General features: G+C 32.1%; 1 protein-coding gene across 1 annotated transcript; it reads left to right on the forward strand.

Moving 5' to 3' along the window:
* Nucleotides 1-8,972: 8,972 nt before the first annotated feature.
* LOC110603842 (protein STICHEL-like 3) lies at nucleotides 8,973-16,035 on the forward strand. Its single transcript, XM_021741788.2, has 6 exons — nucleotides 8,973-12,291; nucleotides 13,401-13,620; nucleotides 13,936-14,496; nucleotides 14,906-15,488; nucleotides 15,609-15,672; nucleotides 15,752-16,035. Exons 1-6 carry the CDS (start codon nucleotides 10,231-10,233, stop codon nucleotides 15,842-15,844), a joined length of 3,582 nt encoding a protein of 1,193 aa, XP_021597480.1. The 5' UTR covers nucleotides 8,973-10,230; the 3' UTR covers nucleotides 15,845-16,035.
* Nucleotides 16,036-19,708: the final 3,673 nt, after the last annotated feature.

Consider the following 19,708-nt stretch of genomic DNA (forward strand, 5'->3'; position numbering starts at 1 on the left):
TTAATAGTTTGAAAACCATTATATTTATTTTTATATAAAATAACAATTTAATTATTTTTTTATAATAATAAAAAGTACTGTAAAAATTTATGATTTTATTGAATATAAAATGAATATTTTATTAAAATATATTATTATATATAATAAAAATAATGAATTTTCTTTATAATAATTTTAAAATGCAGCTAAATTATTGTGTTAGTAATATTAAAATAATAATTTTATAATCACCGTAAAAATATCATTGTTTAAACCTTAAAATGTAGTGCTGTAAACTTTATTCGTATACCTTCCACGCAAGCAATACAAGATTTTTAAACTATCGTTTGCTGGACATAGTGCTGTCAAAATAGGTTGTTCGGTTTGGTACGGCCTAATTCGCACGGCTCGATTTTAAAATGAGCCGAACTAAAAAAATTCGTTAAAAATGGATTTTAATATTTAGATTCGGTTCAGTTTATAGCGGATCCGGAAACAGGTCAGACAACCCTTTTCTTTTAAATTAAATTAAAATTAAAAAAATTAATTAAATTCACACTATTAATTAGAGTTTTATATTATATCAATCACGATCAATAAATTAAGAAAGACATTATAATCAGCAAATAAGTTTCATCTCTATACTTTTTTAAAAATCTTAATATAACCTATTATAATAATATCTAAATAATAAAATAAATTTACTAAAAACTATTTAAAATAAAAAATATCAATCAATATCATCTCTCTAAATCAACAATATTTAAATTTTGTTTGAAAATTGATACATCTTCTCTATTTATTCTTTTATTACCATTCACATCTGGATTTTTATCTATATAAAAAAATAAAATTAATAAATAAAACGATGTTATTTCAGTGTTTTTAAAATAGGTAGTCTGCGAACCCGTCCGATCCAGTATGTACAGACTCAATCTTAAAATGGGTCGGATAAGAAAAGCTCATTTTAAAACGGATTTCAAATCTCTTGTTCAAATCCAAAAACAATATAGAAAATCCTAAACTGTCTACGGGCTTAATCCCATTTTGACAATAGTTGCACCATTCTCTCAAAACAAAATGAGATTTAGAAAAATAAACGCTCAAATAACTTACTTTCCGTTACTTTTATCTTATCTTACATCCCTAAATTTCTTTTGAACCTAATATAAATATGCTTTCAAAAATCAACATAATGATATTGTAATTTTATATTGAATAATTAAGATTTGCACTAAAATTAAAATTAAAATAGAATTTGAATTGAAGTCGTACCCAAATTTTTTAGAATCAAATCAAAACCATATCGAAATTTAGTATTATGATAGAGCCATAACTAGATAGAAAATAGAGAAAATGGGAGAAAGAAATAGAAGAAATGGGAGAGAAAAGTGATGCTATATAACAATCGCCAAAAGTGAGTCATGAGCTGTCACTATAGGATAGGAAGGGGAGAGGAAAATGATGCTATATAATAATCGCCCAAAGTGAGTCATGAGCTGTCACTATAGAATAGGACCATGTGGCAAGGATATGGTAAGGGAAAAATGTGGTCCAAAGTGAGTAACATGGTCCTACTTTAGGAAAGGAAGACTCGGACATCTCAAACATTCGGTTTGTCATCAAGACTCCCCCTCTTCTGGTTAGGATGAGTATTAGGACAAGTTACCATTAAGCAGGAAACAGTCCAGCGTATCCCCATTACGCTTGTAATCGAGGAATTACCAACCTATTAACTGGCAATATCCCTTATCAAGCAGCTGGCCACATCATCGTCGAATTATCGAAAAATGTTATATTCATTATTATCTTCTTACAGTATAAGAAGAATCACAGAGGCAAAGGTACACTATTCTCTCATACCATTTAAGTTCTAAGCAATTAATTATATTCTCTCTATTCTGCAGTATACTGACTTGAGCGTCAGAGTGGCTACCATGGGCATCCATCACCACCTCACATTCTCTTCTTTACAAGCCTAGGCCAATCACAGCGTAGCTCCCTTCCGGCCACATCATCGATCTAATCTATGCAACATCATTTGGTTCTGTTGCTGTCCATTGGATTCCTTTTGTGCATTTAGATTAAAACCGGTCTCTTATTTCATTTTCTCTTGGAAAAAAGAAATCTCTCCTCTTTATCTCTTGAAATGGTTGGAGGTGTGCATATCATTATAGGGAAACTCGAGAAGGGCAAAGGAAAAAATAAGCGTGTAGCAAAAGACGTCTTGCATGTGATCAAGAACCATAGGCCAAGCAAGAGGTAAGGTTTGATCATGCTGATAAAGCGATTAGATTCTTTGAAAATGACCCGTTGATTGTTAAGGTCCTCTTGAACTGATACAAGGTAAGGCGAGTATTGGTGGATACAGGTAGTTTCGTTAACCTTCTCATCTTAAATGTTTTTAACAAGTTAGACTTGGATAAAAACAGCCTTGTCAGAGTTTTCTATCCTTTAGTAGGATTAGGAGATAAGATCGTGGCAGTGCTGGGAATCATCAACCTTTCCCTGGTACTGGGTGATGAAAAATATAGGCGAGATTTGTATGCAGAATTTGTGATAGTAGATATCCCATTTGCATATAATATGATACTCAACCATCCAGTCCTAAACTGTCACAATATCATTATTAACATAGATGTGTCTTAAGATTTCAGCTCCAGGGGAAATAACTGTGGTTCGAGGCAATCCAAGGTTAGCCAAAGAATGTTACAGAAACTCAGAAAAAAGCCTTAGAAAAGCAACGATGTCCATTGATTTGCTGGAAAAGCCGAAATCTCACATAAAGCCAAAATTGGTAGACCCAGTAGAGGAGATCCAGATAAGTAAAGAATAGAAGGTACGATTCGGTATTGCGTTAACCGGTGAAACAAAGACTCGCCTAATAGAATTGCTAAAGAGCCGAGTAATCACTTTCGCTTGGTCTCCAAAAGATGTAACAAGTGTGGATCCAGCTCTCATCACTCATAAGCTATCTATTGATAAGACCATCAAACCAGTCCAACAAAAGGAAATAAAGTTTGCACTAGAGAGACAGCAGGTGATCAAAGAAGAGGTTGGTAAGCTTTTAAGTGCAAGGTTGATAAAGGAAGTTCAGTATCCTACATGGCTCGCCAATGTGGTCCTGGTGAAGAAAGCTAACGAGAAATGGAGAATGTGCGTGGATTTCACTAACCTGAATAAAGCTTGTCCGAAAGATCATTACCCATTATTGTCCATCGACAAGCTAGTAAGCTCGATATCAGGACATGCAGTGGTTTCCTTTCTTAATGCCATTTCAGGATACTACCAAATTATGATGGACACCGAGGACGCAGAGAAGACTGTATTTATAACAGATTAAGGAGTTTACTGCTACAAAGTAATGCCATTTAGTTTGAAAAATGCAAGAGTGACGTACCAAAGGCTGGTATCAAGAATTTTTAAAGACATGGTGGGATCAACGGTCGAAGCGTATGTGAAAGACATGGTAGTAAAGATTCAATCCTTGGGAGATCATCCAGAAGATATCTGAAGAGTCTTTGACATCCTGGACAAGGTGAGTATGAAGCTGAACCCTAAAAAGTGTACCTTCAGGGTAAAGGCTGGGAAGTTTCTAGGGTATATCATCTCAGAAAGAGGATAGAGGCAAACCCTGAGAAGATCAATGCCATCCAAAACATGGAAGCACCCAAAACTATTAATGAAGTGCAAAGGTTGAATGGGCGAGTTACTATCCTGGGTCATTTCATATCATGCTCGGCTAGAAGTTGTCTCTCGTTCTTTAAAGCCTTAAAAGGCAAAGGTAAGTTTGAGTGGGGGGAAGAGTGTGCAAAAATATTTGAAAGTCTAAAAACCTTTTTATCATCTCCTCCATTGTTAAGTCCACCTGTCGAAGGCGAAGTCTTATTTCTATACTTGTTTGTGACACAGAAAATAGTTTGCTCGGTGCTCGTTTGCGAAAACAATAGAAAGCAAAGTCCAGTGTATTATACCAGCCAAGTTTTGAAGGGAACAGAGCTGAATTATTCTTCTCTTAAAAAGTTAGCGTTGGCAGTTCTAATGTCAGCTATAAAGCTACGACCATACTTCGCGTCGCACATTATTGAAGTCAGGACAAATTATCTTTTGCGAAACGTTCTACACAGGCCGGAGTTGTCAGGGAGCAGTAATAATGTCGGCCTATAATATCTGGCATGTTTCCAGGAAGGCAATGAAAGTCCAGGTGCTATCCGATTTTATTGCGGAAATGACTTCGTTGCTAGAACCTTTGGAGTCCCCTTAGTCAACCATAGAGAATTGGAAAATTTGGGCAAATGGAGCTTGCTGGGCTGGGGGTTCTGGAATTGGAATCCTATTACAGTCTCAAACCGGTATAAAGTTTCGGTATACGACAAAGCTTGCTTTTAGTGCCACCAACAATGTGGCCAAGTACAAGGTTGGGATACTAGCTCTGAGGATCATCAAGGAATTAGGTATACAAAAATTCATTATTTTTAGTGACTCACAATTGATTATTAATCATTGCTAGAGACAATTCAAAGTTTGAGAATCAAATCATATCAAATATGAGGAAAAGGTTTGGACCCTAATGGAGTGAATCAAAGAAGGATAGGGCGGTTGCGAAGTTTTTCAGGTGGCCAGAGGCAACAATGAAGAGGTGATCTTCTGGCCAAAAGGCAGTGGCAGATAAACAACACTTGGCTCAATCGTTTTAGTTCGAGGAATATATACTCCAGCAATAGAAGCGAAAGAGTCGTTTCCCATAGAAGAGGAGGAATTATGGATGACGCTCGTATATAAATTTTTGATACAAGATGACTTTCCAACTGATGAGTTATCAATCAAACAGGTAATAAGAAAGTCTTCTAAATACGCACTAATTGATGGTTGGTTATACAGGAGGTCCTCGATACAGCCACGGCTACGGTGTGTTATAGAGGAGGAAGGCCAAGAAATCCTAAAGAATGTCCATGAAAGTGATTGTGGGAGCTATGAAGGAGATCGAAAAATCGTCCAGAAAGCATTCAGGTAAGGGTACTACTGGCTGATGATAATGTAATATGCGAAGCAACTTGTCCAAAAGTGTCAAAGATGCCACCATTGCATTCTCTTTATTCTACAGTATACACTTAAGCGTCGGAGTGGCTGCCGTGAACACCCACCATCACCTCACATTCTTTTCTTTACAGGAATAAGCCAATCATAGTGTAGCTTCCTTTCAACCACATCATTAATTTAATCTCTGCAATATCAAAAAGGGAGAACAAAGGAGAAAGAAGCAGAGAGATCGATCAGAAGCATATCAAAATTTAGTATTATGATAGAAGCATACCTAGATAGAAAATAGAGAAAATAGGAAAAAAAAAGTAGAAGAAAGAGGAGAGGAAAGAAAGAATAGAGGAGAAAAAAGAAGAGAAATCGAGAGGAGAAAAAAGAAGAGAAATCGAGAGGGAGAAAAAGAGAAAGGAAAAGAGAGAGAATTTAGTGAAAGATAAAATTATTGAATTATTTGATTATTTTTTATTTAGAACTCAATTATTTCACACTACTACAACTACACTAACCTTAATATTTACTTTTAAATTTAATTTTTAAAAATTTATAAACTTAAAATTTGATTCGTTTTTATTCTCAGCTAGAATTATATCAGAAGAGCAACTAAGCACCCGAATTAAAATATATAATGATAAGATCAGACCTAATTTTGCTAAGGCAGTGGGGCTAATATATTAATTTTTGGCCTCTGTCTAACCATAGGAAAGGAAAGGGAAGAAACTTAGATGAGTAATTTTACTAGTCATCCCTCAATTTTGAGCGTTATTTCACTTTCATCCATCAACTCTAATTTATTAGTAAAAATAAATTAATCTTAATATATGTTCACAAAAATATCCCGTTTAACAAAATCATATTAATATTTTTGCCCTATGTCAAATATGAAATTACTATTTTGCGTATTTTTCTTTTTTTTTTTCTCTCATTTGTATAATCAAAATAATCGAAGATTAAATTATTAATTATATATTTATTTAATAAAAAATTATTATTAATTATTATTAATTAAAACTTGAAAAATTTCTAATTTTACACCAATATATTTATACATTCGCTCAATCAAAAGTCACTAATATAAATTACAAGTGGAATATACCATGAGTTTAACATATATGATATTTCTATATTGATTGAATATATATATTCGAGTGCATAGAAAATAATGTAAAGCATGAAAGCGTGTTATTTGTGAGCAAAGATTATCATTGCATTAATCATCAAAAGAAATCCACATATTAAATCACATGGTTTATTGATAAAGATTATTTAGATTCCGTCAGAAATTTTAACCAATATTATTTGATTAAAACGATATAAAAAAAAACTAAAAATTGAAAAATTTTATTAAAATTTTTTAAAAATTGAAAAATGAATCTATAATAATCGAGGAAGATTATTTATAATAGAAAAAAAATATAATATGCAAAATTATAAAATAATCTAAAAAAATAATTAAAATGTAAAATTGATCTTTTAAACGATAAAATTTTCATATCGAATTTTGTGATAGACTTATAGTCCTGATCATAATTTTGAAAATCGTACGTCTTAAAATTTTTTTTTGAAAAATTATTATGGGTTTCTATCAGATGTCGACAGTAAAAATTAATTGTTCCGTATCAGTTACGTATGAGAATTTTATTATTTGATTGGTTTGAGTGAATTCATATTGATTTTAAGTCGAGTGAACATAAAAATAAAATTGCGACTCGGAAATGCATTAAGAATAATGATTTACTAAGAGAGCTCAATATGAAATAAGAAGCAAAACGCGGTGGTGGTGTGAGATTGAGAGACATGTGTACCCGTTCTAATGAGGACAGATGGAATGAGTTAAGATTACAATAGTGGGAAAGGAAAAATACCAATAAACTTAGATAGACATTTATGGAAATAAATTAAAGTTTACATATTTATTTTTAATAAATGAAGTTGAAGGACGAAAGTGAAATAATTCTCAAATTAAGAAATGGGCGATGGAAATTACAAGGACCCACATAAAAAGGAATACACCACATGTGAAGAGGAACTATAAATATTATTTAAGAGGGTAGTTTAATAAATTACTTCTAATTACTTTCAAAGGCATTGGGACAGTAGCCTTTTTATATTCTTTCTGTTTTATAATTTATATAATTTTTTTTATTGTTTTAAGATTATTATTTATTTTTTTAAAATTATAATAAAATATAAATAAATTATTATAACTGTATTTAATTTTATTATTATAATTTTATTATTGCATAATTGATTTATTTTTTTAAAAATAAATTTACTATTTAATCTGATATAAAAAAATTTATTAATTAACGGTTTATTTTAAAAAATATATTATGATGACCGCTGGATTTCTCCACCCCGGTCTGGCCCAGCACCTCTTCTAGAGGCTTTCAAACCTCATCCGCTGGATTTCTCCACTCCGGCCTGGAGCTAAGCCCATGATATCAGCTCAGTACATAGAAGCCCTCAAGTCTTTCTTATGGCCCAAGCCCAACCCGCCAATCCGCCAGTCTTGAAGACTAAACTCCCACCAATCTCTCCGGGTAGGCCGATTTAGCTCTTTAGGCCAGATGAATAAATTCCCTCTGAGCTTAGTCCACATCATATCTTCCGGTCTGGCCCGAATTCAGGAAGAAGATCTGCTCATCTTTCACATGAGACCACCCGTATGTGCGTCCGGAAGAATCAAGGGGTCGTTACGCATGGGACAAAGATCTGATTTCCTCGTACGTCCATATCAACGTAGCAGGGACATGTGGACCAATAATACACGTCCTGTCAACATGTCACTAGCAGACAAAAGGAAACATATAAAAGGAGAAATACTCTCCTCTAGGTCTAAACTTTTCCAATTTTACAGAATCCATTGTAAAACAACCCTATTTTCTGGATATGAGATCATCATATTAAAATATTCTAAATTTATTATTAATTTAATTTAATTTATTAAATATTTTATTATTTAATTTATATGATGTGAAAAACTCATTTATTGATTATTTAATTTTATAAAAATATATACTAATTAATTATTTCATATTTATTTTATTTTTTATTACTTTTTTAATTATATTATTTTAAAGATATTAAATTTTATTAAATAATAAAAAATATTTTGAGAGATATTTTAAAAATAAAATAAAATAAAATTGAATTATAATAATTAATTTATATATTATTAATTATAGTATAAAAAAAGTAAATAATAATTTTGAGATATTTAAATAAAGAAAGGTAGAGAGAGTATTTATTTGTATGATTAAATTTATTAATTAATAAATTTTTAAAAAATTTTAAAATATTTTAATAAATTATTTAAAATTAAAATTTTAAATAATGAGTTTTATTATATCTCAAATGTAATTTTTTTTTAATATAAAAACTCTAATTAATACGTATGCAACAAATGGAAACTGAAACCGCCTCCCCCCAAGGAAACAGCCACAGACTGGGTTTTGTCTTGACTCTGCAAGAAGGCAAAAGGACTTGTGAAAAGAGTGAAATCAATTCAGGATTCCCTCTTCTCTTTTTTTACATTTTTTTATTATTATTTTTCAACATTCCTAATCCTTTCTATTCTTTTTGATAATCTGTTCCTCTACTTTGAAATTACTTTTGATTAACTTCTCAAAATAGCTCTGATGAAATCAGATATTTCTTGTTAAAATTATGATAATTTTGATTCAAATTGTGATATTAATAAAAATTTAATTCGATAAAAAACTGAGAAAAATAATAAATTTAATATTTTTTATGCATATTAATTAAAATATTTTATGAAAAAAATTACATACTCATATCAAGATTTTCAACCATAAAATAAGAAAAAAAATAAAAAAAATCCAAATCTGAGAGGTCCCTTCCTGCTGTTAAGCTTTAATTAAACAAGAGTGAGCCAAAAAGAATGCAAGAGTCTAGACACACCTAACCAAAGAGAGTACCAAAAAACGGCTATTGTAACAGAGGATGGAGCAAATAGAGAACGGACTCTACGCCCGTCTCATCTTCTATGGTCCCCCATTCAAAATCTCAGTCTTCAATTTTTCTCCTTTTCTGACTATGGCAAAAGCATCTGATAATTTTCCAAATATATTAACAAAATAAATAATTTTGTTTTTTAAACCAGAAAATATTTAGCCAGTTCTTGCATATGCATGCTCAAACAAACGGGACTCCACCGCTTTATTGCGTATGTGTTTGTGTCCTGTTTTTACAGGCCTCCCTCTTTCTCTCTCTCTCTAACTCTGTAATAGATCTCACCTCTTAAACTAATCGCACTCTTCATAGATGCACTCTTCGCTGAGCTTGTTTGTTGTCTCTCTAGAATTCACTCTTTTCTTTAGTGGGTTCTTGGACTATCGTTTTCTATGAAAAGGAACTCTCCTCCTCGTGAAGTGCATGTGAAGTTGGTGGCTGAGACTGAGACTAGAGAGAGGGAGAAGGAGAAAGAGAAAGAGAGAGAGAGAGAGATCTAATCTGGTGGCCTTAATTATACAAACGGGTCGTTTTTGCTTTTTGGGAATTTTCAGGTGAATACAGAGTTTTCTTGTTACTTTCTTTTTGCTGCTGCTTCTTCTTCCTCTTCTTCTTCTAGCCCTTTTGCCTTCTTTTCCTGATGCATCACCGCTCTCTTTTATTCTAAACTTTGTTTATTCTCTTCCCATTTTGTCAAAAAGTTTTGCTCTTTTGTTCTTTAAGATTAAAGTTTGAGCCTTTGCTTCTTGGGTCTGCTATAGTTGCTTAGCTTACATTATTTGCGTATTGAAGTAAAGGGTTTTCTGTTTTTGATCTTTGGGAATTGAAGTTGGGAGGTTTTGTATGAGGACTTAACATGGTTTGATGGTGCAGTTTGGCCTTTGATAAAAGTTTCAGATTTTGAAGTTAGTTTCATGGGTTTGGCTTAGAAACGTGTTTATGCTGATGGGTCTCTGCCATTCAGAGGTAAATGATGATTATTGTGAAGAGCTGTTTGTAGTTGGGGAAATTTCGGGAAATTTTTTTGTAATCATTGCAAAAAAGGGTTATCACCCTTGCAAATAAATGCTTTATGTTTGATGGAAGATCTCTGATCGCTTAAATTTTGGCTTCATTAGTGTTTAATGCCTAATTTTGAAGATTTGGATCGGTCGCAGATTGAAGGAAAATGCAATATAATTTAATTGATTTTGTTACCTTGCAAGAGATACTGCTATTATATGCATTTACTTTCTGATCATGACCAAGGCTGTCCGTAATAGGATTCTTAAGGATGCAAATGGTCATATCAGTGATCATCTGCGCAATCATATCCATTTAACCAATTGCATTCATCTGAAAAATCATATGCATAAGCAGAGTCCTATACTGGCTGATAGGTGTCTAATGAGGGACCTCATTGTTCTTCAGAGGTCCCGATCATTGAGGGACCCTTCTGCCAGTCCTTCTTCATGGCACTCACCTTCTGTTGTTGATATGCTTCCTAAAAAAGGAAACAAGGATGCCACAATTATGGAGGGTAGAAGGTCCGTTGGTGTTGATCGTCGAAGGGAAGGTAGGAGGTTGTCAGGTAGCTCACCACCCTTTGCAAGTGTAGCTCCATCAAAGGTTGTTCCTGGTGAGCTAAGTGGGGGGCATGATGCTATAGCAGCTATTAGTGATTATAGTAGCAAGAGTGGAGCTAGGGATGGTAGGAGAGTTGGGAGAGAAGAATCTAGTCGGAAGAGCAATAGGGTTGAAATATTGGGCGGTGATGAGGATCCTTTACGAGATCAATATGTTAATGATTTGGTCAAGGATGATATTTCAGGGAATTCTGAATCTAAATCCAGGAAGAGTAAACAAAAGGGGAGGCGTAGTCAAGATGTCCATATTAAGACACTCTCTGAGCAGCTCAATGAGGTCCCAGTGGATACTGATGTAGCTTCTTCTAACATCCATCTTGCACGGTCTCGACAGGAGAAAACTGGTGAGGAACCTGAGGCCAGCATTCATGGGTATAGTGGACTGAATAGGGTGAAGAGGCGGAAGTTTCGAGGGGCCAGAAGAACTAGGGCAACTCCATCTTCTAGAGATGTTGGCCATGAAATGTCAGTTGCTTCTAATTCATTGGCTCAAGGTTCAGCAAGACCAAGGTATCACATGGAGGAGGAAGATGTAGAAGAATATGGGGATCAAAATGTCACAAGAGCTCCTAGAAATGGATGTGGGATTCCATGGAATTGGTCAAGGATTCATCACAGAGGTAAAACATTCCTTGACATGGCTGGTAGAAGTTTTTCTTGTGGTCTGTCAGACTCAAGGTTACGTAAAGGGGGCATGGCTTCCCATGAGAGAGCTGGTCTTAATATGCCTGTGGTATCCGATCATTCAAGTTCATCTTCTAAATCTGATGCAGAGGTGCTGCCTCTATTAGTTGAGGCTTCTGGATCCTTAGAAAGCACCGATAATGCTGGTTGGGTGCATGACTATTCTGGAGAACTGGGTATATATGCTGATCATTTACTGAAGAATGATGTTGACTCTGACCTTGCTTCTGAAGCTAGATCTGGTGGTCAGCACAAGCTTGGGCGGAAACACACTAGCAGGCATCAAAATTTGACTCAAAAATACATGCCAAGAAATTTCAGAGATTTGGTGGGACAGAATCTGGTAGCACAAGCTCTTTCTAATGCTGTCATGAGAAGGAAGGTTGGGTTGCTATATGTGTTTTATGGGCCTCATGGCACCGGGAAAACCTCATGTGCTAGGATATTTGCCAGGGCTTTGAATTGTCAATCTCTAGAACATCCAAAACCTTGTGGCTGTTGCAATTCTTGCATAGCACATGATATGGGTACGAGTCGAAATATAAGGGAAGTTGGCCCAGTCAGTAATTTTGATTTTGAGAGCATTATGGATCTGCTTGACAACATGATTATTTCTCATCTGCCATCTCAGTTCAGAGTTTTTATTTTTGATGACTGTGATACTCTGTCCCCTGATTGCTGGAGTGCCATATCAAAGGTTGTTGATCGAGCACCCCGACGTGTAGTTTTTGTTCTTATCAGCTCAAGTCTTGACGTTTTACCTCATACAATTATATCCAGGTGCCAGAAATTCTTTTTTCCTAAGCTTAAAGATGCAGATATTATATATACTTTGCAGTGGATTGCATCCAAGGAAGATATAGATATTGATAAGGATGCTCTAAAACTCATTGCATCAAGATCAGATGGATCCTTGAGGGATGCTGAGATGACTCTAGAACAACTCAGTTTGCTCGGTCTGAAGATATCTGTTCCTCTGGTTCAAGAACTGGTAAGCTTTTTCTTATTCCCATCATGAATCAGTTTCATCTGTGGTGTTTTATATTTTTGGTGGATTTAACGTGCTGCCTAATAGTTACTGCCATGCATGTATGGTTTTACATCTATTCAGTGTGAGAGAATCTCTGTTTTTATGTTGAGGTTTCTCCTTACTTCTCATTCTTAGTCCTGGAATTGCAATATTATCGATTTTTCCTTGTTTTGCATAATTCAATATGATGCTTTAAAACAAATGACATTTGCCAGTCTGAGCTGCGAGGTATTGGCAAACAGCATATTTCTTCAGAAAAATTAGTTGCTGAAGTTCAAATTTTAAAGTTACACATGATAGGTGGTGTTTGATAATTTCTTTGATGAACTAGGAAATATTGAATTTTCAGTTTTTGGAAGATAATAGTGCATGTATTTGGTCCATTTTGTTCCTGGAAACCAGAGCCATTACTTGCCAAAGCAGGTTAAAAACTGGGTAATACAGATACATTCCAGGTCAACAAATTAATAAAATTTATTCACTTTATTACTAAAATATGGGCTTAAGGCCTATCCAAACCCGTTTATGTGTTATTACCTGAACTAAAGTTTGAAGAAACCATTTTGTTTCTATTTTTGGTTCATTAATCATTGCATGACTGCTGCAATAATGATGATAATTGTTACATCTTCTTGTTGCTTCGAAGCCCATGAGGCTGGTCCCTTTCAACTCAATGCTGCTCATGAAGGATTCTGAGCTTCTCAGAATCATCCATCTTGTTGCTCTATATTATGATTCTTTTGAATGCCTTTAAGGACCATATAGTTGATGGAGCTTAATGCTCCAGGTCTACCTGATGTTCCCTTCTGCGTTCAATAATTGCCTTCTCCTATATGAATGGAAAATGATCATCCTGGTCCATAGTGATGATGAAGTCATCTTTACCATAGTTAGACACTTCACTTTAGCCTCAAGTATCCATTTCAGGTAGTTGGACATTAGGTATCACCCTTCAATGGTTCAAATTGGTCGAAATGAAAATTTTTGAACATAGGCATTTATTGACTCTTGGACACATTATCTAATCTACGTATCATAGCCACTGAATGTAATTTGCTGTTTTTTTACAGGTTGGGCTAATCTCTGACGAAAAATTGGTGGATCTTCTTGATTTAGCATTATCTGCAGACACGGTGAACACTGTGAAGAATTTGAGAGCGATAATGGAAACTGGTGTGGAGCCGTTAGCTTTAATGTCACAGCTTGCTACAGTTATCACGGATATATTAGCCGGTAGTTATGACTTCACAAAAGAAAGGCATAAAAGGAAGTTTTTTCGACGACAACCATGTGAGTTAAAAAATGATTAGTGACAGTTGATCGACTATTCACCTGCAATAGGGTGTACTAGTTGATATATAGTTACATTTTTCCTTCTCCTCACCTTCGTAAATTTGTGCATATCTGCTATAATCTGATGTTTCATCTAACTTAGTTGATTTATCAAGATCATTAAGGTCTACATTTGAGCCTGTGAAATTATGTAGCTTTTTATCTACGTGGTGAATACATCCTCTTAAACTTACCACAAGGAAAATAGCTTAATATGTAGATTTGATTTTCATCATCTTTATGAAACTGACAAAGCAAGTTTATTGATTCCAGTGTCCAAAGAAGATATGGAAAAACTGCGTCAAGCCCTGAAAACTTTGTCAGAAGCTGAAAAACAACTTAGAATGTCAAATGACAAATTAACATGGCTAACAGCTGCGTTGCTTCAACTTGCTCCTGATCAGCAGTACATGCTTCCTAGTTCTTCTACAGAAACTAGTTTTAATCATAGCCCTATGACCCTAAATAATGCAAATGGAAGAGATGTAGCCAGGAAAGGCAGTGAACAAGCTGAGATGCCTGAAAATCAGAGAAGCTTGTCAGCACATGTTAAATTAGAAAATCTCCCTGCTAGAACTTCTGCTGATTTCCAAATCTACGGTTCATCAAATGGTGTTAATGTGGATAGGAAAAGGAATGTGGGAGCTCGGATGGTTCCTCAGTGGGCATCACTATCTTCTGATACAGTTAGGGTGAGCGGCAAGCAGATGTCAGCTAAAAGCCGTAAAGGATACGAGGAAATTTGGTTGGAGGTGCTTGGGAAAATTCAGTATAACAGTATAAGAGAGTTCTTGTACCACGAAGGAAAGCTCATATCTGTTAGTTTTGGTGCAGGTATTCTAATGTAAATCATGCAGTTAATTATTGAGCCATGATCATTCAACAGAATCATATTTTGAACTTGTCATTAGTTAATCGTGTTATTGTTGCATTGACTCTGTTGAAATTTTTTGCAAATATGGAAACCTTGAAATGTTTTCCGACCGAGCTGGTTTGTGGAATTGGAATGGTTTCTCAAGTACTATTCTCTTTCATGCATAACTTCCTCTGATATCTTTTCAGCCGCTTTCCGTTATGATTTTTGATTGACATGTCTTAAGGTGACGTACTTCTGTGTTTATACATGACAGAGTACTGTAATTTTTTTTCTCTCTGCTATAGTTTAATGATAATAGGATCTGCATTCTGTCATAGGAATAATGGCCTAATTATGTACTTCTAAATTAATTGTTCCTCTTTGCAGCTCCAACTGTGCAGTTGATATTCAGTTCGCATCGCACCAAATCGAAAGCAGAGAAGTTTAGGGCGCATATTTTACAAGCATTTGAGTCTGTTCTTGGGTCGCCAGTTACCATTGAAATCAGATATGAATCAAACAAAGACACAGGTGGAGGGTTCCATGCCCCTCTCATATTACCAGTTTCTAGGAAGGCTTCATCTCAGATGGCTGTAGAACCAGAGACTACTACCGGAAGCAGAATGCCTCGAGCAGGAGAATCTCTTGGTGCAGGGAGGAGTGAAATTGTTGAAATACCAGATTCTCCCAGGGAAATCAAGGGTAATGTGCACGTTGACAACAATGCAGAATCTAGTGTAAGAGGTTTACAGCGTGCGAGAGTGGGAGATTCAGCAGTTTCACATATGAAATCTAGCATCAGTCCTAAGTCGGAACAGAGACTTGGCGAGCCAAGTCAGAGCAAGAGCCTTGTGAGAAGCAAGGTTTCTCTTGCACGTGTAATTCAGCAGGCAGAAGGATGTTCACAGCAGTCTGGATGGTCCAAACGTAAAGCGGTTTCTATAGCTGAAAAGCTTGAACAAGAAAATTTGTACGTATTCCCTGTCTCTTGGCTTTTTCATTTGTCATCTGTTGCTCTTGTAATATATATTTTGTGCTTCCTGATTATCAAATAATTGTTGATTGGCTCCTTTATACTGTAATTTCATAGGAGACTGGAACCTAGATCACGGAGCTTGCTATGCTGGAAAGCATCTAGACTGACCCGTCGAAAGGTAATGAACTTGAACCCACCTTTGTGCTTACGACAAGAGGACCGATTATTTTGTGCTTACGAGGTTTCCTTGCGTGCAGCTTTCTCGATTGAAAATTAGGACGCGAAGACCACATTCGCTGCTGAAGTTTGTTTCTTGTGGAAAATGTCTTTCTTCAAAATCTCCAAGGTAGAAAGAAGAAGAGATTTTTCAATGGCTTTACTTCATCCTTATTACTTGTGTAATTACACATTCTATTCCCATTTACTAGGTCAGGTTTAGTCTTCCATTGCTTTTTTTGTTTGAATAAGTGAATGTAGGAAAGAATTATAGTGTAGCTTTTAATGAATTTTCATTTGCTACAAGCAATCATTTATGTTGTTAGGCCTATTCTTATTATTCTTCTTGCTCTCTCCTTTTTCTTTTTTGCTTTTTTATGTTTTTATACTTGGGGTGGAGCCAGTTTACGACCTCTCATACTCTGGAAAATTTCACTATACAACTGTTGAACGTAAATGGTTTTTCTATGAGTATTGATTATAATGGGTCTTATGTTGATCATCATAATCAATGATTAATATCCAACGGTTGTACATACAACGATTATATAAAATAATTTTTCTCATTCTCGTTTACCATTAATCTGATATATATATATATATATATAATCGATTATATTTCTCCCTCATACTCCGCAGAAGAAATGTTTATTAATTAGTGTTTTTTAAATTTTAGTAGTTAAATTTTATAGTAATCTTTAAAATATTCAATAAAGAAAAATTATTTAATAAATATTTTGTAGACTAAGAGGGTGTTTGACTTAGTTTATGAACCAATTTGAGCTTGCAAATATTTTTAAATTGTAATATATTATACGTTTGGTATAAATATTTAAGGGTGAGTATTTGGTCGGTTCAGTTTAAATTGAAAATTGATTTGAATTGAATAAATTAAAAATTAAAAATTAAAATTTTGATGTTTATGAAAATTGAATAAAATCGATTTTAATCAGAAATTAAATCGAATCGATCGATTCGCTTCGATCTGAATTTTTAATAAATTTTTTATTTTTTACACTTAAATTTTAATATTTTAAAATTTACTTAGGATATTTTAACTTTAATATGATCTAATCTCTCTGTATTATTGAAAATAATATATTATTATTACTAATCGATTCGGTTTGATTTTTTAAATTTTTTCTGATCAAAATTGAATCGAAATAAAATAACCAAAATTTTTGAAATTAAAAATTTAGTAAAACCGAAATAAATAAAAAATCGAATCAAAATTTTAAATTAATTCAGTTGGATCAATTTTTTCGATTTAAACTGATTATTAATGATATATAAAAATTGGTGTCTTTAATTAAAAATAATTTATAAATATATTTATTAAAAAATAATTGAAAAAGGTATAAGTTAATTTTTTATTAATTAAGATATATATTATTAATTTTAAATTTTTAATAAAAGTAGTACAATAATTTAGTGATCAAATTACATCGTTTTACACTCAAATTATACACAAAAAAATTTAAATAATTATTTATAATAGAAAATTTAAAGATAAATTATGATAAATTTAATAATTTAAAACTATAGCCTATAAATGTTGACTTTGATTAGGCTTAGTCAATGAATAATTGGAACTATGTGCGATTACTCGTGAAACTCCGTGGTCTGTCTTTTTGATTCGGAAAGCTACGGAATCACTTTTCCCTCTCCTTTGCAGAAGGACATTCTCTTTTATTTTAATATTTTTATCTCTAATTTTTTTAAAAAACTAAATATTAATTTTTATTACATTTTTATACGTAAAAATTAAAATAAAAAAATCATTTGTCTATTATTTTAATATTTTATCTATAATTTTTTTACAAAATAAATATTAATTTTTATTATATTTTTAACCAGGAAAATTAAATAAAACATTGAATTGAATTCTTATCATTTATAAATTTAAATTTAGATTATTTTTAAATTCATTTTTTTAAATAAAAATAAATTTAGCCCCCAGATTTGATTTGATTAGTGTGTAAATGCAATAAAATCAATCAATTACGTGATTGACTTGATATCCTTTTATTTTTTATATAATTTCAACAATTTCCTTACACTATCTCCAAAAATTTTCAGCTTTGAAATATATTATAATAATTAAATAGAAATTTAAATTAAAAGATGTCATTTGTATAATTTAAAAATAAATTTAATTCCTTTAAAAAAAATAAATTTAATTTTTTATCATATTAAAAATATTGAAACTCCTTAACACCTCTCATTCTAGGTTATTTATTTAGATTACCACGGTTACGCGGTAACAGCCTGCGTTCGCTGAGCCGATAGGCATTACCGGTGGTGGCGGTGCAATGTCGGCTGCAACAAAGAGGCTTTGGAGCTTCGCCGCAGAATTGGGGATTCCGTAGTCGAAATTACCACTGAAGAAATTATTAATATTTTGTTAAGATGCTCTCTGTCCTTATTTTAATTTTAATTTATTTTATTTTCTGCTTTACATATTTAACTTTTAATTGTTGGGACAGAAACGATACCAGTTCCGTGTGCTTATCTTTCTATAATATTATATTATTTTTCAGTCCATATAATTTATTTTTAAACTTTATATAAAAAATTAATTAACACATAATTTTTTATCATCAATTTTTTATGCTTGAATTTTATAAAAATTTTATATTTATATAATTTTAATTCTATATAAGTAAATTATAATTGATGAATACTTCCTGTTCTTTTCCTTTTCATATTAATATATAATTTATATTTATAAATTAAATTAAAATTTTATAATATAAATTTTCTTTAAAATTTTTTTTTTCACCAATTGAAGTGCTAAGAGTTATAGTGATATTTTTATTTCGTTAGTAAAATATTAATAAATAATGATATCATAAAAATGTCAGAAATATAAATTATATTTTGAATAAAATTTAATTTAATTTAATCAATACTTATGGCAATTTATCTTGCTTTGATTTTATTTTTGACCATCTTTAATATGCGTTACAATGAATATTAATAGCTGCAGGTCCAGTTTAGCCTAACTTAGTCTAATAACTATATAAATATGACTCCTTTGATAGATTTAAATTCTAATTTTCAGAGTTAAAATTAAAAGTTCGATTTCTTAAATTTTAGAATCGAAATTAAAATTTAGTACAGTTTCATATATTTTTAATTTTGATTTCAGTTTAATTTTAGTACTAATATTATTTATAATAAATTAATAAATTTAATATTCTAATTAGGGTGATCAGTATTCGATTCAAACTGAAAAAATCGATCGAACGAAATTAATTTAAAAATTCCGTTTGATTTGTTATTTATTTGGATTCGGTTCGGTTTTTAATTTTAAAAATTTCAATTATTTTAGTTTGATTTGATTTTGATCAGAAAAAATTAAAAAATTTAAACTGAACCAATTAGTAATAATAATATATTATTTTCAATAATACAAAGAGATTAGATCATATTAAGATTAAAATATTTTAATTAAATTTTAAAATATTAAAAATAAAGTATAAAAAATAACAAGTTTTTTAAAAATTAAAATTAATCAAAACGAATCAAATCGAATCAAACCAATTCAGTTCGATTCAATTTATAACTAAAATCAGTTTGATTTAATTTTTAAAAATATTCAAATTTCAATTTTTAATTTATTCGATTGAATTCGATTTTACCGAATATTTACCTTTAATTTTAACTTCAAAATAATATTAAACATCTACAATATTATTATTAAATTTTAATCGAATAAAATGTAGTAAAAAAATTTTAAAAAAAATTATTAAAAATCAAAACCGATCAAATTAAATCGAATTAAAACTGAATCAAATCAATTCAGTTCGATTCAATTTATGACCAAAATTAATTTGATTCAATTTTTAAAAATACCTAAATTTCAATTTTCAATTTATTCAGATTCGATTTTACAGAATATTTACCTTTAATTATAACTTCAAAATAATGTTAAAGGTCTATAATATTATTATTGAATTTTAATTGAATATAAATTATGTTTAAATCCATAAAAT

The sequence above is a fragment of the Manihot esculenta genome, chromosome 16 (genome assembly GCF_001659605.2).
Source record: "Manihot esculenta cultivar AM560-2 chromosome 16, M.esculenta_v8, whole genome shotgun sequence".
In the NCBI taxonomy this organism is placed as follows: Eukaryota; Viridiplantae; Streptophyta; class Magnoliopsida; order Malpighiales; family Euphorbiaceae; genus Manihot; species Manihot esculenta.